At 47.0% G+C, this 24,282-nt stretch overlaps 9 protein-coding genes across 9 annotated transcripts; 4 read left to right on the forward strand and 5 right to left on the reverse strand.

The window, feature by feature from the left end:
* Positions 1-19: 19 nt before the first annotated feature.
* Positions 20-628, forward strand: BX661DRAFT_196844 (Pre-mRNA-splicing factor SPF27; the record flags this gene model as incomplete). Its single annotated transcript, XM_051538080.1, has 1 exon — positions 20-628. The coding sequence occupies one exon, from the start codon at positions 20-22 to the stop codon at positions 626-628; it is 609 nt and encodes a 202-aa protein (XP_051393351.1).
* Positions 629-631: 3 nt separating this feature from the next.
* BX661DRAFT_178872 (Fcf1-domain-containing protein) lies at positions 632-1,656 on the reverse strand. Its single transcript, XM_051535035.1, has one exon. It carries the CDS (start codon positions 1,538-1,540, stop codon positions 698-700), a length of 843 nt encoding a protein of 280 aa, XP_051393352.1. The 5' UTR covers positions 1,541-1,656; the 3' UTR covers positions 632-697.
* A 3,646-nt stretch (positions 1,657-5,302) lies between these two features.
* On the forward strand, positions 5,303-7,072 carry BX661DRAFT_196846 (S-adenosyl-L-methionine-dependent methyltransferase; the record flags this gene model as incomplete). Its single annotated transcript, XM_051538081.1, has 1 exon — positions 5,303-7,072. One exon carries the CDS (start codon positions 5,303-5,305, stop codon positions 7,070-7,072), a length of 1,770 nt encoding a protein of 589 aa, XP_051393353.1.
* A 51-nt stretch (positions 7,073-7,123) lies between these two features.
* BX661DRAFT_196847 (uncharacterized protein) lies at positions 7,124-8,494 on the reverse strand (the record flags this gene model as incomplete). Its single annotated transcript, XM_051538082.1, has 1 exon — positions 7,124-8,494. The coding sequence occupies one exon, from the start codon at positions 8,492-8,494 to the stop codon at positions 7,124-7,126; it is 1,371 nt and encodes a 456-aa protein (XP_051393354.1).
* Positions 8,495-8,786: 292 nt separating this feature from the next.
* Positions 8,787-9,857, forward strand: BX661DRAFT_178875 (DNA glycosylase). Its single transcript, XM_051535036.1, has one exon. It carries the CDS (start codon positions 8,829-8,831, stop codon positions 9,780-9,782), a length of 954 nt encoding a protein of 317 aa, XP_051393355.1. The 5' UTR covers positions 8,787-8,828; the 3' UTR covers positions 9,783-9,857.
* A 182-nt stretch (positions 9,858-10,039) lies between these two features.
* Positions 10,040-12,443, reverse strand: BX661DRAFT_196849 (uncharacterized protein; the record flags this gene model as incomplete). Its single annotated transcript, XM_051538083.1, has 2 exons — positions 10,040-10,812; positions 12,248-12,443. The coding sequence occupies 2 exons, from the start codon at positions 12,441-12,443 to the stop codon at positions 10,040-10,042; spliced, it is 969 nt and encodes a 322-aa protein (XP_051393356.1).
* Positions 12,444-14,196: 1,753 nt separating this feature from the next.
* Positions 14,197-14,724, reverse strand: BX661DRAFT_178887 (uncharacterized protein). Its single transcript, XM_051535037.1, has one exon. It carries the CDS (start codon positions 14,659-14,661, stop codon positions 14,293-14,295), a length of 369 nt encoding a protein of 122 aa, XP_051393357.1. The 5' UTR covers positions 14,662-14,724; the 3' UTR covers positions 14,197-14,292.
* A 1,830-nt stretch (positions 14,725-16,554) lies between these two features.
* Positions 16,555-20,205, forward strand: BX661DRAFT_178889 (multidrug resistance protein 1-like protein). Its single transcript, XM_051535038.1, has one exon. It carries the CDS (start codon positions 16,608-16,610, stop codon positions 20,142-20,144), a length of 3,537 nt encoding a protein of 1,178 aa, XP_051393358.1. The 5' UTR covers positions 16,555-16,607; the 3' UTR covers positions 20,145-20,205.
* On the reverse strand, positions 20,125-24,005 carry BX661DRAFT_178891 (mitochondrial alpha-aminoadipic semialdehyde synthase). The gene is made up of 3 exons (XM_051535039.1): positions 22,288-24,005; positions 21,918-22,140; positions 20,125-21,674 (listed from the first exon to the last, which is right to left on the reverse strand). The coding sequence occupies exons 1-3, from the start codon at positions 23,632-23,634 to the stop codon at positions 20,353-20,355; spliced, it is 2,892 nt and encodes a 963-aa protein (XP_051393359.1). The 5' UTR covers positions 23,635-24,005; the 3' UTR covers positions 20,125-20,352.
* Between the last annotated feature and the right edge of the window lie 277 nt (positions 24,006-24,282).

Consider the following 24,282-nt stretch of genomic DNA (forward strand, 5'->3'; position numbering starts at 1 on the left):
ATTCTAAATTTAAATAATAATGTCTGACCACAACGTAACCCTCGACTCGCTTCCGTATATTGATAAGGAGTACGACGACGCGGACACACGCGCGCACGTGCTCTCGCTAATCCAAACCGAGATGGCGCAAATGACACCGCCACTGCTTCCCAAAAGCACACCCATCTTCAAAACCAACCCGCTCCTTCTTAAAGAATACGAGCGAATTCGCGACGGTCGAACAGCACCCGCGTTTGACACGCAACGGTACAAGCTCGAGGTACCTAATAATGTCAATAATGTGGAGGAGTGGCGCCTGGCAGCGGATAATGCTAGTGCACAGCTGGAGCACCAAAACATGCGTATGGTTAATTTGGAACTTTTGGAGCAGTTTGGAGCAAATTTGTGGAAGCTAGGCAATTACCAGAGAGAGGCGCTTTTGGCCCAGGTAGAGAGGGCTACAGAGAGGTATAGGGAGGAGGCCGTGGGGTTGAATAGGGAGCGGAGGAAAGCCCAGGTGGATGCGGGTGAGACGCTTAGGGGGTTGGGGGAGAGGTGGTCGGAGGGCGTGCGCCAGTGTATTGAGATTCAGGCGGCGAATGCTCAGCTACGTGCAGAGATCCATGAACTGGAGAAGAAGCAGAGTTAGCTAGTAATCTTTTTAAGAAAAAATTACTTTATGTAATTGAATCTATTTTTATTAGTAAAATTGTTTAGTTTAGAGTTCGGTTTCGGACTTGTTCTTTTTAGACCTGTTGCGCTTGCGCTTTTGCTTGGGCTGCGACTCTCCGGTATCTGTAGAACCGGGTGCAGCAGCAGAGGGCTCTTCCAATCTCGGGCGCTTGTTGGACGACAACGACGATGACTGATCTGCAGCGTGCGTATCCTTAGGCGGGTTATTTTTGACAGCCGGCTTTGCTGTCTTCACAGACTTTGCCTGCTTCTTAACAGACAGTGGGTTAGGAGCCTTCGGTCCCTTCACTTTGCGTCTCTTTCCCGCTACCTTCTCCTCGATCTCCTTCCGCTTAACAATCCTCAACATCTTCTTCTCCGCCTCCGACACGCCCATTTTCTCCCGACTAATTTCCCTCCCAACCTCTTTACCGACCTCCTTAATGCGCTCCATAACCACCACATTCCTCTGCAAGTACAAAATCGGCACCCCTGGCACCCTCCTCAACGCCAACCTCAAGTTGTCATCTTGCACAGCCACGCACAAGTTATTCTTGTTCTCCTTCCCCATGATCTCCGCCATACACTGGGTGGCCTCGATGGGATCCTTATGCGGGCATCGGCGTTTCTCAAAAGTTTTGGAGATGGCCACGGCTTTGTCGCGGAACTCGCTTTCTTTGCGCACGTTGGAAATCGCGCAGAATGTAAGGAAGGGTTTGATGGGTCCTTGAAGTGCCTCTTCGAGGGACTTTACTGGCTCGATGTTTTTCTGTACGCAGGCGAGGATAAAGTCTGGGGAGAGGAGCACTTGGTAGGGGGCGCGGAAATTGAATACCTGGCGGTAGAATTGCATCGCCTTTTTGTACGCCTTGGTCCGCTTGACACGCATTTTCGTAGAATTAAAGTTAATTTAGTTGTGGTGGAGAGTGGAAATAGGTATAAAAATTGAATTGAGCTGAACTGGACTGAAAAAGGTGAGAAAAAAGAGAAAAATTTAATATTTGCTCGCCGATCAAGCATCAAGTGTAAAAAAAATCAAGCTCAAAAAGATGAATGGAAGGGGGGCTACTACTAACAGTGATTCAATTCAAATCAATCCAATGCAATGCAATCCCATTTTATTCACGTGATATATTTATATACAAAAATTAAAAAACTTTTATACTAAGCTTGAGTGCTATAAATGCTTTTTCACAATGACTAAATTAAAAATAAAGGTTACTTAAAATTGGGCTTAATTAATACTACTTTTCTGTTGCCCACCCGTTTTGTATTAGTTAAGGCCAGGTCTTTTAATACATACTGAATACCATACAAATCCTTGGAGTTTGCAAATTCAACAATCAATATTCCATTATAATCAACACTGCCTGTAAAAAGTCTTGTATCCTGCAACATAAGAGTATTGCGCATTGGTGGAAAAAGTTTATCATTAAATGTTGTCAAAGATTTTATCTTGTATTTATTTGATAGCTTTTCTTTTAAATTACTGACGACATCCACAACCGACCAACTTGTTAAAATCTCAAACACGCGGGAATTGGTTGTAAGTTCCAATTCTAAGTAATTTAATTTCGAAACAACCATTTAAAAGATGCTTGCAGGTCTTAGATATATAGTATAATATAGTATAGTGAGTTGTAGATTGGTTTGTTAGTTGCGCCAGTTGAATTTTAAAAACAAAAGGTCTAATGGGTAAAACATCTGGTCTTTTATACCATGCCTGAGTATTAATAAATAAATTTTAATTGTTTAACTGCAGGCTCTAACAACAAGCACGTACTATGTGGTAGCGTGTTTTCGACACACTGCCCTCAACTACTTTGAAAATTTTAATTATATATTCTCAACAGTTATTATTTTCTTGTTTTTAAGCGCATTGTTAAAAATTAATTAAATTCAAAGCACACGTGGGGATATGACATCATTGACAGAGTAAATGTAGGCCACAAGTTTTCAATTTTCAATTAATTTATTAAAAAAAGTTGACTGCCTTTGCACACCACTGTGCAATTTATTTTATGTCTGCTATACTTTGTTTTTCTTAAAAATGCTGCACACATTTGACTGTTTTTTTAGTGGCTAGCTTAGAGCCCTATGTGCTGCCGCCGCTGTCTGCATTGAAATGCTAGCCATACCTGTTAGTTTTTTATTACGCGCTCCAAAACAGAAAATCAAAACCTTGTAAAAAATATTCTATACACCTCTATGCCATTGAATCCAACAAATTCTCAAAGCTGACATTTTTGAATATTGGTGGATTGCAATTAACTGATTAACCATTTTAAAATTTTGATAATTTACTAATTTTTGATGCACTTTATTTATAATTGAATGCTTTTTACGTAATATAGCAGACATTCTACTTTTACAAGGCGTTAGTCATTTGAATGATTTAGTAAACATGCTTATAAAAACATATTTCTTTATTTATAAACCTATTAAAATTATTATATAGTGCTAGTAAACGCTTGTTTCAGCCTAATCCGCTTGATTTGGCTTTGAAAAGTAGCAAAATATATTGTGACAAAAAATAGCTGTAAAAGCATATATAAGTCTGCACTAATGCTATTGACATAAAACAACAGTTTGTGAGTGGGTTTACATGAGAAAATTTGTATTGTCCACTAGAATCATTATTTATTATTGTATTAATTTAATCCGACTATACTATTTTAAAATTGATTATAAATGGATTACTATATTTTTGAAAAGCAACAATAAAACATCCATCAAATTTTACCTTTTCAACAAATGATTGTGTATCTTTCAAATCTAGAATAATGCTTGTTAATTCACTCCATTTATTATCCATTGCTCTTATCATATTAATTTTCCCTTAGCTAATAAACGTTCCAATTCAATTTTGGTGGTATTGACTGACCAGTCTTTTGAGATATTAAATACCTTGGAGCTGTTGGACAGTACTAGTTGTGTGCAATTTGATTTTGGAACAATCATCTTTGTAAATGTTTATAAGCCTTGACTGGTATATAACTGAAGTGTATGGTATGATATAGTATGGAAGCTGGTAGAATGTTAATGTAGAGCTAATGTGAATGGACATGAAAAAATTTTGTATGGAAAATCGTCTACCTTTTATAGTACTACTGATGCTGGATGGATGGCACTTTGCTACTCGCATACAAATACTGACTGCAATAATTTATTATTTGGTAGCTTATTTCTACTTCTGTGATTTTATTTGTAAACTAAGAGACGCTACCATCAACAAAGTAAAATAATTGTGGTAGCAAAATTAGTTTGAATTAGTTTTGTTCTATTTATTTATTTATTTGTTAGGAATAGGTTGACTGCCTTTATACATTATTGTTGATTTTATTTTGCTAGTTTTTAAGTCAGCCTTGTTTTTTAGCTTAAAAATGCGCACCCATCTGATTGGCATGTTGTTGTTGACTTGGAGCCACGTGCGCGCTACTTCATATCTGCCATTTTGAAATTGGAAAAATAAATACCGACTATTTTTCATTCCCCCGTGTCAAAAATAATAAGGTAAATTTAATTGTGTGTGTATTAATACCTCAACCCCACGGGTTTGTTCAAATTAAAATTTTATGTTTTAAGTATTCTGTTTTTCCAAGTGCTCTTATTAAGTAATAAGCGTTGAATCAGGACAGACTAAAAATAATTAGCAGCAGACTCAAAATCCAATTAATTTTAATTTATAAATTTCAATACTTGATTGTTTGCAATGGTAAAAAATGTACTTTACAAATGCTGCTGTGTTATAAGAAGGGGATATGGGTAAGGAGGCACTACTGTAGCAGTGTTAAAAGTAGGGAGGTAATCTTATAATTGGGTTTTAATACTAATGTTTCTAAAGTGCCACCAGCGCCGGCCTCGTTCTATATATGTATCTCGCTGCCTTTGTTGTGCATTCCGCCAGTTGTGCACTTTGTTGGCGAGAATTGGCTCTTCTGAGAGCAGCCCAGTATCTTGGCATGTCAATGCTGTGGTCTTTGACTAGACCATATGGGACCAAAGCAGGGGGACTAATAATGTCACTCATATATGCTCCCTGTATTATAACGCAGACGCACGAACGCGCATACGCAGTGCCCTACCAATCGGCATGCGGACGGAAACTTGTTTCATGACTCTTAACCTCAACATCCACTTCCATGTCCTCGGGCTGCGCAGCGCTCTTATATTTAACCATTCGTCAACTCACACACACATCATCACTTTTTTTACATAATATTCTAGCTATCTAGCATTTTATTAAACAAAGTATTTCAAGCCCTACCCCAGTTGTATAGGTTAAAACAGTATTTACGCATCGAGACACAATTCAAGTTGAATATTATTGCTTTAATTGCAAAACGAATGTTGCCAGTACCCTTTTTGCTTCTCATTCGAATCATAAAGTTGTTCTATAAACAATGATGAGTATTGCCATTATATTATGTTATTAAATATGTCATTGTTGCTAAAAATTATGGCCTTCCTATAATAATAGTTTTTACCCCTAAGTGCTCGGGTATAACAGTTTAATGAGTGATTAAAAAATTTCCTACTCATGAGAAATGAAAGTTTATATATATATTATACTTCATATTTCAAACTAATAAAATAATAAATGAATTCTTCACAAAAAATAAGGCGCACAGCGAGCGACCAACACACGGGCATGAAGCTGCGTAACTATCTGGTCCAAGAATTCCGCGACATCCTTGTGATCCGTTCCGACATAACCCAAGCTCTACGCGAAAAGCGAGTACACGTCAACAATGCAATCACCCTGGACTCACACGCCTTACAGTCAGGGGACATAATCGAAGTTGCAGTTGACCCACAACAGGCAGTGAGAAGCCGGCTGCGCGGATTGGATATCGAGGTCATGTATAGGGAGCCCGGGATGTTGGTTATGCTGAAGGCGCCTGGGGTGAGTCAGCCGGATGTGGAATGGGCGGCACCGGCTATTTTGCAACTGGAAGATGAGGTTGGAAGAGCGGAGGGAGAGGCGGAGTGGATTGCAGTTAATAAGGTTGAAAAGGGCGTGCGCAGCTTGGTTGTTGTGGTCAAGGGCGAAGAGCGCAGAGTAAAAATGATGGAGCAGCTCCGGTGCGGAAACGTTGAGTTTGAGATTACAGCGATATGCCATGGCGAAATCGACCAGGAAACGGTGAGCGCAGTCACCACGCACACAATGAAGGCCGCTGCCGCTGCTTCTGCTACTGCTGCTGTGGAGCAAGCGGGTGGGGAGGAGAGCACATGCGAAACTTCAGGCGAGCCAGGCCCTTGCATGGACCAGTTTGACCTTTGGCTGCAGTACAACCACTTTCCATCGGACGTCTTCGACCACACCTGCGTCCACGTCGAGTCAATTGTGGCGAGTTCCTCCGTCGGCCACCTCTCAGTGATCCGCAGCACAGTGCAGCGCGCGCGCAACCCCAGCCTGGTAATCCGGCGGCTCCTCTACGAGCTGCACCATCCGGTAGTCGGCACGCAGAACCACGCGCGCCCACTGCCCAACCACCGCGACAAGGGCGCCCTCCTGGCCTTCACAGCACTCCGCATGCCGTCGCTCCACAAGGACCATCCTCCAATCAGCGTAAGTGCCGCTGTGCCGCCCAAATTCCTCTCGGTGTGCGCTCGTGAAACAAAGTTCCACGCGCAGCGGCAGCAACGCGATAACGCCGAGATTGACCGACATGCGGATCAGCCCCAGGGCGAAATCGGCGCTGTGGAGCTTGTTGACGGCGTGCCTGCAGCGTACGTTTCTGGCATGCGCGAGTTCTGCGGCCGTGCATTCATGGTCACCCGCGACACGCTGATCCCGCGGCCGAGCACCGAGACGCTGGTCGCTGCTGCACTGGCACAGATCGGGCAGATCAAGCAGATCGAGCGGATCACGGGGGCCGAGCACCCGCCACGCATCATGGATCTGGGGACCGGCTCCGGCTGCATTCTACTTTCGGTGCTCCTCGGCGCGCCCACCGCTTGCGGCCTCGGCGTCGACATCAGCACGGAGGCTCTGGCCGTTGCCATGCGCAACACGCAGTTGCATATGCTGCAGGACCGCGCGGCTCTGGAGCCCGGCACTTTCCTTGGGTTCAGCGTGGATGCAGCGGTTCTGCAGCATGCGCCGTTTGATTTGATCGCGTGTAATCCGCCGTATGTGTCTGCCAAGAAAATCGCGCGCATGCATAAGGCGATTAAGATGGAGCCGCGCGTGGCGCTGGTGGCCGAGGACGGCGGATACCAGGCGTACCGCGAGATCCGCGCTGCGCTGGACGAGAACCCCGAAGTGCTAAGCTCCAAGGGGTGCGTTGCGCTGGAGGTCGGGAAGGATATGGAGAAGGGCGTGCGCCGCATTTTCCTTGGCTGGGACGAGATTGACGCGCGCAGGGACTCCCAGGGCTTCCTCCGCGTCCTGGTCTTCCAGCGGCCCGAGTAGAATTTTTATGCTTCGTGTTTTTGTGAGAGGGGTTGAACAATGGCTGTTTTTTTATTTCTGCTGCCGCTGAGCGCTGTCGCATTCTGCCGCCGCCGCTGCGTGGAAGCGTGCGTGCGTGAGCCGTGCCAGCCTGTGTTTGGCATCTTCATCTGTCGCTGGTGGCTGCGCGGTGCTGCCCAGCCCCATGCGCGATGCGTTGCCTGTGGTCTCGACTGGATCCACGCGGCCGCTCTCGGCGGCGCCCAGCCCAGAGCCCGGCACCCAGCCGATCTTGCACAGCAGCGCAAACCCGCGGTTATCCTGGCCAATTGGCTGCGGAGCCGCAGCTGGAGGCCCCCTTTCCATGTGCTTTGTGGCACTCGGTGTTTTTGCGGTTGATGCCTCTTCTCTGCCAGCCAAACTCTGGCCCCGGCCCTGGCCCCGGCCCTGGCCCCGGCCCTGGCCCTGGCCCTGCTGCTGTTGTCTGCGCATCTTTGCCCGGTCAACGTACTCCCGCGTGCGGCTTGGCCCAGCTCCCATGGGCGCAGGCGCCGCGTACCTGCGCTTGATCGCATCCAGCGCCTCCACGCGCCCCCGCTGCTGGCGCAACCCCACAGGCGCGCCATCCACGCGGTTCTTCTTCTCATCGGCAACACCGGCAGCAGTAACCGTTGGCTCCCAGCAGCAGATCTCATTATCCCCCGAGCTCGTACATTTCGCACACGCCCATTGCGCATGCACATGCACCTGCACGGTAGTCTGCCCAATGGACACCCGGTCCATATGCTGTAGCTGCCGCGGCGTGCTGGCTTCTTTTGCTGCGGAGAGGCGCTGGCCATTGAGGAACGTCCCGTGGGTGGATCCCTCGTCAATAATGTATAGCTTGCGTATGCTCGGCTGTGGGCGCGTGGGGTTGCTGTGGGGTTCGGCGCATTCACCTTCGGAGAGTGCACTGCTGGCTTCTTCGTTGTCGTTTGGGGGTTCGGGGAGCTCGGCCACTTCGCCGTCCTCCGACCCACACGCACTCTGCCCATTCTCTGTATCTTCCAAGCCCTCGGCTGCGTCACCTAGATACAGTCTCGCGTGGTACCGCGAGACAGCGATATCCGGTACACGCAAATGCCACAGCTCCTGCATGCGATCGCGTCCGATACCCACTCCCACAGGATCCAGCCCAGCGCCTACGGGGCCTGCTTCTGCCCCGATATCCACGTAACCGCCTACGGGCAGACAGTCTGATTCCACAACCACTAGCCGAAACACACCCTCATCTGGGAGTTCGCCGTGGGGGTCGGCTGCTAGTGGGATGTATGTTTGTGTTTGTGCGTCGTAGTAGGAAACAACGCCGGTGTGGAGATCAAGCCAGTATCCGGTGCTGCTGTTGTACGCGTATTGCGTGTCTGACGATAGAAAGAAACCAACAGGTAATGCATTAGAAGACATAATAAAGGAGCTATAAAAAAGACCTAATTCACTTATTTTATTTAGTTCAATTCGGGGGAAGCGAATTACCGCCTCTTGTAAAGCAAGAGAGAGAGAGAAGGGGTGTGACAATGATGGGGAGTGGGTTTTTTAATAGGCAACGAAATAAGATAGATAATCTCAATTAAAATATTACTACGATAATAATCAGTTCGATTTCAAAACAAATTCCACTTTTAAGGAGTTGCTGCGGAAGAAAAATAAAAAGAACTGCTAGCATTTCCAATCCGCAGAAAATTACCTTTCCTCTTTTCTTTTCTTCTTTTATTTTTCAATTTATTTTTCATTTCTTAACATGTCCACGAGTACACGTCGCAGTGCCCGTCTGCTTTCAAAGCCCGCCCCTGCCACCAGCACCACCACCCGCAAAGTGTCCTCCTCGATCAAACCAAGCAAAGTGGCCAAACCCAAACCCAAGGCACTAGCAAAAAAACTATTACCACCACCACCATCACTTCTTCACCCATCCACCTCAACACCAAACCCCCTGCTGCAGCAGGCTGTTTCTTCGCTCAGAACCAGAGATGGCCTCGCCCAAGCTATCCTCCACCTGAAGGCGTCCGACCCTAAACTGGGAAAATTTATCGATACTGTGAAAGAACCATGCACGGTCATGCTGCCGAGGGATACGCCGGAACAGTCTAGCTATGTGTCGCTCTGCCAGTCTATTATCTACCAGCAGTTGGCTGGGAAAGCCGCTGCCGCTATTCTTCTTCGCTTTCTTAAGCAATACGGCATACGCAAGAAACCCCAACAACCGCTGATCTTGCCTACTGCTGCTGACGAAATAGAAGAGATGGAGGCACCGGTTACCGCAGATGATTTTATATTTCCGTCAGCCAGTTTGGTCTCTAGCCTGGATGTCGACGAGATGAAATCCGTCGGGCTCGGACAAAGAAAAGCCGAGTATCTCAAGGAAATAGCCAGGCAATTCCACGAGGGCTTATTATCAGATACCGCATTGGCATTGATGTCTGATGAGGAAGTCTCTAGGACTTTGGTCACTGTTAGGGGGATTGGACAATGGACTGCTGATATGTTCCTTATTTTTCATTTGAAACGCCCCAATGTCTTGCCTACTGTGGATTTGGCTGTGAGGAAGGCTATGTGTAAACATTTTGGCGTGGCGTTTGGGAAGAAGACCCCGACCCATGAACAGATGGTCGAAATGGGAAGCGTCTGGGAGCCGTATAGGTCCGTGGCTACTTGGTATATGTGGAAATACGCTGATACTGTTACTCAAAAGTAAACGTGTTTTTCGTTTAGATTTTTATTGTTTTATTGTTTTGTTGTTTAATAAAAAACTATTGCTGAAACTTTTAAAGCTAAATATTTTGCAAAAATACTAGCAGTGACAGACACGAACGCAAAGCCTTTAGCTTTCAATGAACCGGAACGGGGGTATTAACAAGTTAAGCTTTTAAAGATCTAAATTAAATTTTGTGCGCTTTTTTAACACGATGTTGTCTTCGCACATATTATACGTATAAATTTGCCAATTATTATTTAGAAAAAAGCAGTAATAACGCCGGTAATAACGTCAATGGACAGAACACCGGTGGTAATATGGCTGTTGCTCACCGCGCTTGAGCTCGAGCTCTCAGAAGCCTTAGAGTTTCCACCCAAAGTCCTGGAAAAGTTGGCTGAAGCCTTTTCCAACATTTGGCTACCAGTTTCATCTTCAGTCTCAATTTCAGTCACTGTCTCAGTCACGACATCAGCCCTGGTCTCGGTCTCAGTTTCAGGCTTAGTCTTGGTCCCAGTATTCCTTCCTGATGTTGCAGTCAGAGAGTTGGTATTGGGGGTATTGTTATTATTATCAAGAACCAATGCGCCAGTAGGGGCGTCATCAAACAAACCAGGCATAATGGTACGCAAAGTAATAATAAACCCAATAATTTTATCAAGAATAGTAGAAACATTGATAGCAACCGAGAGCTCATTCATAACCAAACCCATTGAGCTGTAATATCCTCCAAATGGCTTTTTTGCATCTGACATTCTATCAGCCCCAGAGATAAAATGTGCAGCTAATTCAGACGCATACTCAGGGTCATTGTTGGCGCTGGGCGATTCAAACACCGCAGACATAATATCCTCATCGACCTTCTCTTGGTTGTCCTTGCCATAGGCGGAAATAAGCTCAGTTACAGCTGCGCCTAGTTGGGTGACAATTGGGTTGGTGCTAGACTCGTTAATGTCAAATACATTGACAAGATCGTGAAGGACGTCTTTAATATTTGTCGGATGTCTCGCCGCGGGGAACAAGGGGCTGTCCCCTGAAAACAGCCAGGGCGGCCAAAGCCAAAATCGTGGCGGAGTGCTTGAACAGAATTTTAGAATAAAAGAAATAGAAAAAAGACAATTAATTGAAAAAGGGAAAAGTTTGGTTGATCAGTGAGATAGAGTGCGAATTTAAGTAGTAATACAGTGAAGCTGTAGGTATTAAAAAATGCTAAAGGAAGAGAAGGAGAGTAAAAGGAGAAACCACAACCCGAAAAGACCATTGAGCTCTTTTTTGCGCGCTTTGTCGATATTAGCAAAATATTTACATTATTACCAATAAAAAGAAGCGCAATTAATGATTTTCTGTTTTAGATTGGCGCCTTATATATATTGGTAATGAGCTGGCTTTTTGTAGCTGTCTAAAATGTGACATAAAAATATATTGTAAAATATAGTAACCAGCGCTGACAACAATATATTTTTCTTTAGCACACAGGGAAATAGCAAGGTATATAAAATAGGCGCACACGCCAAAAGCTTAACGCAGCAATGCTTACACGATAAGGCGTAGCAAAATATTATCGAAATTAATTCAAAAAATAATTTCTGACATGCCTGTGTTGCACAGACTGAATATATGGAAGTGGATGTTGAAGTCGAGAATCACGAAACAGGTTTCCACCTGCGTGCCGATTGATAGGATGCTAATTGGATCATGCAGGTGTAAATTGGGGAGGCATTACATTGATGCCCAAACATGCTCCCCATTTTGCAATGCATACGCATGAGCGTACACGCACGAAAACCACAACATTGACTTGCCAAGATACCGGTCTGCTCGCAGAAGATCCAGTTTTCACCAACGGAGCGCACAATTGACAATGTGCACAATAAAGGCGACAAGGCACATATATAAGATGAGGCCGGCGCTAGCAGTATTTTAGAAACATTAGTAATAAAACCTTTTATAAAGTTACCCCTACCTTTTAACACTAGGCAACTAGTGCTCCTCACAGCCCCCTCTTACTATAAAACCTGCACCAAACACAGCAATAGTGGCGGCACCAACAGACACAAACTTAAATCCCCCAGCTCTTAACAAGCTGGACTCGACTTTTGGCAAGCTAGGCACAGCTTCCGACAAGCCAGACTCTTAATCAGAATCCACATCATTATCATCAATCCAACAAAATATCCAAGTCAAAATCGCATTTATCCTCGTCCAAATCTACGTGCGCAGTTATGTTGCTGATAGTGAAATCGTTAACATCCAGGTTTTCAGTTTGAGCAATCCATGGAATGTGGGCAGACACACGAGTAAAAAAATCCTATGGGTTCAGCATCACCGCGCGAATGTTCACGGCTATAATCAGTACATGTTAAATTGAAGGCAATGCCAATAATGACAACCCCGTCAGAGCCGTTGTCGACAGGTGTAGTCAATGGGGGTGCTGTAGTCGGTAATTCAAAAGTTTTTTCTAACTGTACTCTCAGTGCAAATCAGGTAATCATAACTATACTCCTCAACAATCTGCTTGCAGTACTCGTCAGAGCCAACCTTCATGTCAACCTTTGTTAGCTCATCGGTGTTCATACCGTTTGACAAATTTTCAAAACCAAATCCAGAAACCTCCAGGGGTGTGTCCAAAAAATTGTTTGCATACACCTTGACATTAGTAGCCATACTGCCAGGAACAGTATTGTTGAAGATAATCAACCCAATGTCGTTTTCAAAAAATTTGTAGCGTAATCTGGATGTTCAATAAGTCTGGCCACGCCATAACCAATAAAATCAGAACCAAGCCCTGGTCTTTTGTGCGTGAATGCCACACGCATGTGTTTGGCCGCACATATTAAATCTGAATAGGCTTGGAGACAATAGACATTAGTTAAAACCATATTAGGTGCAATCAAACTACCCATGCAGTGTCGGTAGCTAACACCATCTTGATATCCTTGAATTTACGCAACAAAGTTGTACTCGTCGTTAAATGTTGACACGCCGCCAATAACGCGAGGAACACTGCACTTGAGTTTTCTAGGAATACGGACTGGCGTCATAAATGGAATAAAAACGTCTGGGGCACCAACGGTAATTGCGACAGAGGGCGCAACTGTAACTTCTACAGAAAAAATGGTTGAGTACGCACATTGATTAACAAAATTAAAAGATATGGATGTGGACAAAAGTATATTGATATCTTTGCTTTACAAAAAACATTGAAATTAAAAAATAAAATAACGCTTTGGTTCATATATTCCCCAACGGTCACACATTCGAGTAAACCAAATGTGAATAGATGTAGTATCATCCTCCATTTTGCACAAAAAATATGCATTTGCAATTGACAAGTTGCATTTTTAAAATTGCAAAATAAAACTGCATTGTATTGTAATTTGTTGCGGGTGTATGGATACCATATCTGGTATGCTGACAGGCTTATTATACTATACCTTTTTAGCCAAAAATAGGATATACATGATTTAGGTTTCATGCTTATTTAAAATTGTGGAGGCAGAATTGTTGTAAACGTGGCCACAAGGGAGACCAATAATAACTGAGAAGTCACAAGTAATACTGCTAAAATGTGAAAATAAAGGTATATCAAAAAACTGAGTGTATCCTGTCTTCATGGCAGGATACACTCAGTATATATTAGAAACAAATTATGACAAATACGCAGCATATCCTGCACTGGGCACGGATAAACAAATAACAGCAGAGATGACTATATCTAAACAAATGCTATCTTAATGCACCTCAAAATTGTACCAATAGCTGTTATTATCTGGAAAAAACAGGTTTGTTACATAGCGGGATTGATCATCGGTATCACTGATCCCTATCAAACGCTGATTGACATCAAGGAACGTTTCTATTGTACACCATCTTTGTACGTTGGTTTCCGCAACTAGCAATACAGCCGCGTTCACTTGTCTTGGAATAGTATAAATACTAAGTTGGCAGACCAAGATTCTTGAAGAAAAGGGTATCCAGTAGGAGTTTTAATTACCTTATTAATAAACCACCAATTGTATCATCTACGATAGCACCAACCTTACGCTGTTTTAGCGTCGGCTAATGTCCCGGATCTCTCCGATAAATATATGCGTGCCAAGGGGTTTTATCCTGGGTTACTGATCCGGGTCACGACCCCCCGTTATGTTCTCAACAGCATAAAATGTAATTTTTTAAAGCTTTGTTGGTAACTAAAATATCAAAAAGCTACTAATAAACCAAAATCAAAGAAATAACTGCAACAAATGTTAATAATTTATTTGTATAATAAAAACTACAAGACAATCAAAGAATACATGATAACCAAGATAGATTCACAAATTATGTAATCGCATATATTACACATGAAATCGGCGCACATTTAGATAATACTATATATTTTCAAGCTAAAGATAGACATGCCATTTCAAATATTGTCGGCGTAATAGGTCGTTCAAAACAAGTGCACATTTTTTGATCAAAATCATTTCATTTGCAAAAACAATGAGTTGATCCAATAAATAAATTAAGTTGACTAGCTCGAAGAAGTCGACCAGCGTTTCAATTCGGCCATGCGCTCTTGGTATGTCTGATGACGCAGCTGAGAAGCCGAAGCGGATGCTCCGTTTTCCACCTTGTTGGCAGTATCAATAATGTGCTGCTGTCTGCGATGTTCCATTTCATTTGACCCCAACCAATACACAATGCCTGCCATTGCCAATACTCCACTGTACATGATAAACCGGTTGGGCTTCATGTACAGCTCAGGATTGAGTATTTTGAACAGGCGCGTCGCGGGTACTTCCTGCTTTGGCAGCGGTCCCTGGCTACTGCTGTTGTTAGCGCTGACCTTTGGATATTGTGTCGGCTGCTTGCTGTGATCATTGGGCGTTTCGATCGACATGTTTTTTTTAAAATGGCGGGGTTTTATGACAAAGGAGTGGCAACTTAAGGCGTAAAAAAAACTTTAAAGGATGAATTATATTTTTTTTGAAATTTTAAAGTTGCTACACTTTTTTTGCTTTGTAGCCAGGATTTATGTTGGTTCTTACGGGGAAGATCCACGTGGGGCGCGTGATAATATTTAATGTTAAATCCATGAAATTACACGATTAAATCCAAAAGTTTGCTACTTCTGACAGTTTCCCGCACTTCATACATGGGAGAAAATTATGTGTCAAAATTATAAACAATATTTTATTATTTGGAAATGGATAAAGTAACGCCCATTCTATTGTCGTTTAACAATTGCCACATTATTTGCATACTAACGATAACGTAAATAACAAGCATGTTGATGAGGTTGGGATCCGCATGGAATCTCCACAATAGAACGTTGATACGGACAGGACTAAAAAAGACATCAATCAGGCTTTGCTAACTGTAGAAGCGATTCGGGTGCATTTTAAACTTTTCGCCGACCGTTATTCCGAATAGTATAAAAACAAAGAAAAGACACTAGGGCTTTAAAAGTAAACAAGGCAAAAGAAAAAGCTATGCTTCCTTCGTCGCATTCTATCCCCAATCCAGAAGCGTTCTGCACGTGTGACCTTTTTTCAGCAAACAAAATAGAAACCACGTTTAACAGTGTGGCAATCTCAAACGATATCAATTTTTCCACAAAGGGATGGATAGCGCGACAATTTTATTTTTTGATCTGCCTATCTAGCCAGCTGTGGTAGACACATCAAGAAACAGGAACCTTTAATTTAGCTCTTATATTTGATTCCGAGTCTTTTCCGACACATTTATTGGCTCAGGGCAATCGCTGCAATCCAAACCGCTAAATTATTTTTTAATTATTTTTGCAGGAACAGCCCAGCCTTTTTGATGAGGGACCGCGATTTCATATGTGGGAGGGAGAGCAAGAGTTGGAAAGGTGTCATTGGACGGCAAAGCAAGGCGATTTGCATAAACAAATAAGAAAATTTGCCCAACTCGCTCACATACTTTGATGCAAGCTGTAAACGCAAAAGTCCTGGCCACCTTGAACCTGTCCCTTCAACGCTTTGTTTACGCTAGAGGCAGGTTGGAAGCGACTGTAGCACATAATTGAGTGTTGTGAACCTAGAACTTTATGTGGTGAAAAAATTTGGTATCTTAAATAAAACCACTCGTCGCCGCTCGAGCTGTGGCGTTCTTTTGCTTACCCTTTTTCCTATATCTTTTATTTCGCCATTAACCCTGTTCGTTAATTTTGCCCTATTTCACTCCACTCCTATACTTTTACATATCTGAGACATTGGCAGGACCTGGCACTCCAGCTAAACCGCACGTCTCTGGTATATTTACTCCCTTTTCCCTCTATTTTCTTTTATTACTACGAAGCAGTCTTACTACTCGTTTTTCCGCCCCTCTTTTTTACTTTATTTGGACCCTTAGCGTGAAATGTCCGAAAATAAACGCCCCGTGGCGGATGCCCCAACTCCGCACGGACAATCGCGTCGCAATTCGTCCGCGACCGACAGGTCATCAGCCATCAGCGAAAAGAGTAGAAGTGGCGCCAGTGACGAGCTCGCCCTGCTTGACCAGCTCGACAAATCCGAGATTGTCGTCGCCGAGGAGGTTGAGGTGAAGGAGGCCAAGCCCGCAAAGGATGAGGCTGTTGGTCTTCTGCAGCTGTTCCGCTTCGCCGACAAAACAGACAGACTGCTGACCTTTGCTGGCATTTGCTTTTCGTGCGCCGCAGGTGTTGTCACTCCGATTATGATCATTATTTTCAGCTCGCTCATGGGCGTCATCCTCAAATTTCAGCTCCTAAAGATCGATGACAAGCTCGTTGAAGCCAACAACTACTTGGACAACCGGTCGCGTCATTTTTGCCTGATCTTCTTGATTCTCGGTATTGTCATGTGGATCCTCTCCTTTTTCGTCAACGCGTGCTGGGCTATTGCCGCCGAGAACCAGGGTCTGCGCATTCGCAAGCTGTACTACAAGTCCATTCTGCGCCAGGATATCGGATGGTTCGACACGGTGAAAACCGGCGAGCTGACCACCCGCATCACCAACGACGTCAACCTGGTCCAGGATGGGCTGGGCGAGAAGGTCGGATTTGTGTTCATGAACGTCGTCGGGTTCCTTGTTTCTTTCATTATCGCGTTTGTCAAGGGCTGGAAGCTGACTTTTATTTGCCTGACCGTCATGCCGTTCATCGTCGGCGCTGGTGCAATCCTCGGAAAGGAAATCAACAAGCTGATCATCAACGGACAGGACAAGACCGCTGCGTCTGGCGCCATCGCCGACGAGGTCCTGTCAGGCATCCGCACCGTCATGGCGTTCAACGGCCAGAAGCGCGAGATTGCGCGCTACGACGCGATGATCCAGGACTCGTACATGTATGGCCGCAAGACCGGCTTTGTTCTGGGCGGTTGTATCGGCGCCATCCAGTTTTTCATCTTTGCCATGTACTGCGTTGGATTCAACTTTGGGTCGTGGCGACTGCGCCAGGGCGAGTACTCTCCGGACCAGGTGCTCAATGTTATTCTGACGCTGCTCGTCGGTGGGTTCATGCTTTCCGGCGCCGCACCCAACTTCTCTTCAATTTCGACTGCCCGAGGCAGCGCCTACAGGGTGTATGCCATTATTGACCGCCAGTCGCCCATCAACCCGCTGGACACTGAGACCGGCAAGAAGGTTGATAAGATCCGCGGCGATATTTCGTTCCGCAATATCCACTTCAGCTACCCAAGCCGCCCCAACGTTCCCATCCTCAAGGGCTTCAACTTGGAGATTCGCCCCGGTCAGAAGGTTGCACTCGTCGGAGAGTCCGGCTGCGGCAAGTCGACGACCATTGGGCTGATCGAGCGCTTCTACGACCCCGCGCAGGGCGACGTGATCATCGACGGCGTCAACATCAAGGAGTACAACATTGGAAAGTTGCGCCACCGCATCGGCATTGTCACCCAGGAGCCCGTACTTTTTGCAACCAGCATCATGCAGAACATCAAGTGGGGAGCTGTCGATCCGGAGAACAACCCACCCACGGACGAAGAGGTCATTGAGGCTGCCAAGGCCGCCAACGCGCACCCGTTTATCAGCCAGCTGCCCGACGGCTACAACACGCTTGTTGGCGAGGGCGGTGCCCTGCTGTCTGGCGGCCAGAAACAGCGCATTGCTATTGCTCGCGCGATTGTCCGCAACCCCGATGTTTTGCTGCTCGACGAGGCCACCTCAGCGCTGGACACTGCTTCGGAGCGCCTGGTGCAGGACGCCCTGGACAAACTGTCGGCCAACCGCACGACCATTTCAATTGCCCATCGCTTGAGCACTATCCGCAATTGCGACCAGATTTACGTTGTCCGCGAGGGTGTTGTCTCTGAGAACGGAACCCACGACGAGCTTGTGACGCTTAGCGGTGAATACGCTGCTATGGTGCGCGCTCAGGAGATGCGCCAGGGTGTGCGTACCATGACTGACGGTGACGACGAAGAAAAATCCAGCATTGCCAGCGAGGCTGATGTGAATGAGGAGGGTGACCTGGACGAGCTGATTGCCAAGGAGCTCAAGGAGCAGGCACTGGAAATGAGAAGATCGACTACTCGCCAGACTATTGAGAGCATGAAGCGCGAGTCGGCCGACACTGCTGCTGCTGCGAGCGGCAAGAAGACCCGGACCGTGGCAAACTCGAGTGACATGTACCTGCTGCTGCGCCTGACCTGGAAGTACAAGGGTGCAATGAAGGTCGCCATCCCCGGCGCCATCCTTGCTCTCTTTGACGGTGCTGTGATGCCCTGCTTTGCTCTGGTCTTTTCGCGCGCGCTGGTGGCCCTGTCGGAACCAGACATGGAAGTGGTCAAGCGCGATACCAATCTGTTTGCCAACCTGTTCCTCGTCTTCTCAGTCGTTGGCTGTCTCGCCATGTTTGGTCGTATTGGTCTGTACCATGTTGCCGGCGAGAACACCACACGCCAGGTGCGCCACGACCTGTTTGTCAAGCTCATGACATTTGAGTCCGGCTTTTTTGACGACGACAAGAACGGAACCGGCGCACTGACTTCGCGCCTGGCCACGGACGCCGAAGAGTTTAACAAGTTTGTCGGCACGTTTATCAGCACGCTCAACAGCACGGTCGCGACTATTATCTGCGCCTCTGCTATTGCCTTTGTCTACGAGTGGCGCATTGCTCTTCTAATGCTCGGATGCTGGCCGATCCAGTCGTACGCTCAGTACTGGCAGGCGCAAGCGACCTGGGGCTCTTCCATGCGCCTGCGCGCATCCTACGAGAAATCTGGCCAGTCTGCCGCCGAAACCATCCGCAACATCAAGACGGTCGCGACCCTGCGCCGCGAGGAGACCTTTATTCGCGTATTCGACGAGATGAACGACGCTCCGCACAAGGACAGCATTCGCAGCTCGCTCTACGGCTCTTTTGGTTTTGGTTTTTCCCAGGCGTGCAACATGTTCATCAACTCGCTGGTGTTCTTCGCCGGCTGCCGCTTTGTCATCAATGGCTGGACCGAGGTTATGGATCTGATGTACAGTTTGATGGCCACAATGTTTGCCTCGATGGCTATCGGTACGCTCGCACAGGTTATACCTATTCTTTCCAAGGCTGGCGTTGCGTCGCGCGGTATCTTTGAGACGCTTGACCGCGAGAGCGCCATCAATGGCATTGACAGCACTGGCAGCCAGGTTGAGTCATTCGAGGGCAACGTCTCCTTTGATAACATAAAGTTCTCGTACCCGATTCGCCCCGACACCAAGATCCTCAAGGGCATTTCGTTCGAGGCCATTGCCGGTAAGAGCATCGCGCTGGTCGGCGCCTCGGGCTCAGGCAAGTCGACATCGATCCTACTGGCACAGCGCCTGTATGACGCCATCTCCGGCAAGGTCTCTGTCGAGGGACTGGGCGTGCGCGACTGGGACATCATGGCTCTGCGCAATAACATGGCGATCGTCGGCCAGGAGCCCATCCTGTTCAACTACACGATCGGCGAGAATATTGCGTATGGAAAGCCCGGCGCCACGCAGCTGGAGATTGAGGAGGCGGCCAAGGAGGCCAACATCTACAATTTCGTCCAGAACCAGCCCGATGGATTCAATACCATCGTCGGCCAGAAGGGCGGCCAGCTGTCCGGCGGCCAGAAGCAGCGCGTGGCCATTGCTCGTGCCCTTATTCGCAAGCCCAAGCTTCTGCTGCTCGACGAGGCCACAGCCGCGCTGGACTCTCGCAGCGAGAAGATCGTGCAGAAGGTTCTTGACAAGGCCGCCAAGGAGCGCACCACGCTGACCGTCGCCCATCGTCTGAGCACCATCCAGGACTGCGACATGATCATCGTGTTCAAGAGCGGTCGCATTGTTGAGCGCGGCACCCACGACGAGCTCCTGGCGCAGAAGGGCACATACCACATGCTGGTCCAGCAGCAGTCGCTTCAGGTCACCCATTGATATTTGCATTGGTTTTACGCTTTTAGTATCAATAAATAATGACCGATAGAATTTAACTAAATTTGTTGACGCAGACCGGAGAAATAACTGCTTCAAATTTTAATATTTTTAGTATTTTACTTTATTCCTGCTGTTTGCAAATTCAAAGAAAAATGAAAAAACGACGTTTAATGTGGTTATGTTTTTTGTAACCGCTGAAATGGTTACTCTAAGCCCACGACATCCTGCGCTGCAGCGAATTGTGCACGCCTGATTTCGAGCTCTCATTAAAAACGACACCCCTTAGCTCGAGCTCCTCGATGAGCGGTTCGTACACTTCCGGGATTGTCGGCCTGATGACGCCACGAGACTTGACTGCACCCTTGAGCAGCAGCCGCGTGGCAATGGCTGCCGGAATTCCCACCGTGCGGGCCATGGCAGTCTCTCCGGTCTTTGCGTCGCCGTACACTGTGAGCGATGAGCACCGGACATCGTATGATTTGCCGTCGGCGCTCTCAACGCCAAACTCGTGCGACATGCACACAAGATCTCGCTCGTTGGCTCTGAACTTGAGCGAATTCTGCAGCACCTTGGCCATCGCATCCAACACAGTGGGCGCAATCAATCTGCTGGCAGAAGTTGCGGTGGAGGTAAAGCTGAGCATGCCAAACTCTTCAAATGCCAGCATCAGGCGACCGATCAGCGGGCTGGAAGGCTGAACACCTAGCCTTTCGGACAGCCTTTGGGCAACGGTCTCGGCAGAAGCTCCGCTGCGAACTCCCAAAATCTGTTGCAAAAACGTGGCTGCCGAAGCGGCATCGACCGCGGTCCCTGGCTCTAGGCTCAAAAAGCCAAGTCTTAGCAGACAGTCAAGGATATCGGAATAGCCGCTGTACCGCAGGGTGCCTCGGAACATGGTGTCCATGTTGTTAAGATCCAACCCGTAAATGTCAGCATACTGCAGACTGTCGCGATTGGCCAATCCCTCAAAGGCAAATCCAGGATACAGCGGGACGTTGCCAAATTTGTGCGCGAACAGCTTGCCCGCGGGTATCTGCCGTAACTGTCCATTTATTTTGTACTTGGCGCTGTTCAACCCGGCAGTCAGTACGCCGCGCGGCGACCACGAAAACTTGTAGCCGAGTTGATTGTCGCTGTTCTCTGGAGCTGTGAGACCGCCGCACCATGAAATGAACGACTTGATTTTGCCTCCGCGCGCATGCTCCTCGTCTATTATCTTCATTGCGCTGCAATGATCGATTCCGGGGTCCAGCCCAATCTCGTTTATGATAGTCACAGAAGCGTCTTTGGCCGAAGCATCGAGCCTTTGCATCTCGGGCGACAGGTAGCTGGCAGTCACCATGTGCTTCTGTCGACGGATAGCCGCACTGGCAATTTGTGGGTGCAAGTGTGCTGGCACAAGGCTGACCACCACATCGCTTTCTTTGATGAGCTTGTCGAGACTCACTGCGTCCATCACGTCCAGTCGCGCCGCTTGGGTGTTGGGAAACTGGTGGGCGAGACGCCTGGCCTCGTCCAGGTCATTGCTCGCTACATTCTCAGCAAATGGTTTTGAATATGTACATAAAATACATTTATATATTTTCTAATACAGATATTTGAGTTTTGAACAGATATGAAAAGATGGGCAAAAATGATGGTGATGACGATAATAGGACCAACTGCGAAGAGATGCATGTAGTCGAATGCAATATGAAATGTATGTTTCTATGCGTTGTCACAATGTAAAATAATGGAAATGTGGTGTTCCTTTGGCTTACTGCTTGTCCATACCAATTGTGATGTCTGTGTCCTTGGTACTGGCCAAGTAGTCGACCAGTGGCTGGCTGACCATGCCTGATCCGGCCAGCAGCACGCTCTTTCTGCGGTTGTCAACAACCCGGATGCCCTGCGAATTAGTCAAAGACTTCTTCAAGTGCTCATGCTGCTTGGTGAGCGAGCCGTCCTGGCAGATGATAGCGCGGCTAAGCACCGGATGGTCCAACTCGCCAGTGGCCTACAAATTCAAAATAGCAAAAAGAAAAAGCAAAGCGCAAACAACAATAAACAAAAAAATCAGTGCACAGCGCTAAAAAAAATACATCATTCAGAATCAAAGGCAAAATAACAAATTCATCTTTGAATTGATTGCGCGTCAACTTACCAATGCCTTTGCAAATGGATACAGCGAGTCGCCAAAGTGCTGGCTGGCTTCAAATGGGAGCTCGGTCGGCAGATTGTCGATGGAATTGATCTGGACGCCGGGCTTTTCGACATCCTTATGCTCGACCAACCCATCCCTGGCATCGACGTAGAAGAAAGGCGAGTCAATGGTCGACGCGTGGCTCATGAACTCGAGACTTCCGCCAATGTCGCAGCTAATGTCAGCAATAGCCAGCATGCGGTTTTTCAGCTCGCGCTGGCCCTGAATGGCGGCCAGATCGGCAGTGGACATCAAGCGCGGGTACTTTGACTCCCAGTAAATGCCGTTGACTAGCATGGTCGTATACGGTGCAATCTTCTGGGCGAAAACCGAGCGGTAGCGCTCGGGATGCTGGCGGTACTCCTCCCTGCTGTACTTGCCGCCGCCAATGCGCTCGAGATAGTCCTCAGCGTTGACCTGCAGGGCCAGAAGGCGGTTCTTGTACCGCTCGTTATAGCGGTCCTTGAAGATCAGCGGCAAATCGTCCACAGTGATGTTTTCATGGGGCAGCTTGTCGAAAATTGCGCGTGCGCCCTGCGCGACGTTGCCTGAGCCCGTAAACGTAAAGATCATCGGGGCAAATGCCTCGGGTAGTCCCTGGTCTGCAATAATGTTGCCGACGTGGCGGAGCTTAGTGTTGACGCACTCAAGGTTCGGGTAGACGTGCGCCTGGCCCATGTGGATGAACGGCGAGTTGTACCCCAGAGCAAGTAGCCTCTGGCCCAGACCGTGCAGACCATCGATCATCCCCGCATACCCCGCATACCTACCAAACAAAACCAGACGCTTGTCCGTGCGAGGATCAAGCATGAGCTCATAGTCGATCAGGCGGATTTTGTTATCGAGAAAGGCGCGCAAGCTGGGCATGTTGTACGACTGGCCCTTGTGCGTGTGAGAAAAAATGACGTATGTTTTTTCAGGAATCAGCTTCGCGATAGGCACCTCCTTGATTCCTAGGATGGCGTCAGCCTTGGCCAAGTCCTCCTCGATTGTGGCTCCTGCCTTTTCAAACGACGCGTTGTTGAAGATGCGCGTGTTCGATGGCTGGACGAGGATGCGCGCGCCGGTTTCCTTGATTAGCTTTTTGACGTGCGCTGGTGTCAGGGCAACACGCCGCTCCCAGCGGTTCTTGTCCTCGCGCCGGATGCCGAGCACCATTGGCTTGCGCAACGCACCAGATGCCGACCACGACGAAGACAACGATGAAGAAGCGGCCTTTGTGGTTAGGTATGCTCGCGCAAACGATGTGGCAGCGCCGCCGCGCATTTTAAGGCCTGGTTTGCTGCTTGTGAGCAACGATGATAGCATTGTTGTTGCTTTGATATTCTTGCTATGTAAAAAACGTGAGAGAATTGTGAATTTGATTATAAAGTTAATGGTTCAGCTGAAAATGTTTTACAGAACCCAAAAATTGAAGCTGAAAAGCGGTCGTGGGCGCTTCCTTTTATGCGTTTTTTCCCCCTGGGCGCGTAAACCCAGTTGCATGAATGGATTTGAATGGAGGACTTTGCGAGCCAGTAGCACTGCTTTTCAGTCATATGTCCGGTGCAAAAAAAAGATGACGAGTGGGTGGCTTGTTGGTTGCGAAGACGATGTGAGCTTGGGAAAAAAGCCCAAGCGCTGCGCCCCTGTACTATGAGGCTGCTCGCTCCCCGAAAACAACCAAATATGAACTTCGTCATGTCATTCGTGTCTTTTATTTTGCTTCTTGAAGTGAACAGTTTCTAAATTTTGTATAATTTTTTTTCCCACACAAGGTGCGTGGGAAAAAAAGATGAAAAGCCTGAGTACACATCAGTCGCAGTCCAAATACCCGCAATCGTGTCCCATCACCACTTTTACTTCCCTGCACGCAAGTACGAATGTGGAAGAGTTCCTTGTCCTCGTGGGCGCAAGTTTAAAAGATCGCTTAATTGTTTATTCATGTTAGCATATTTATTAAAAAAAACAGTCATC

The sequence above is a fragment of the Kickxella alabastrina genome, assembly GCF_025024165.1.
Source record: "Kickxella alabastrina strain RSA 675 chromosome Unknown BX661scaffold_5, whole genome shotgun sequence".
Lineage (NCBI taxonomy): Eukaryota > Fungi > Kickxellomycota > Kickxellomycetes > Kickxellales > Kickxellaceae > Kickxella > Kickxella alabastrina.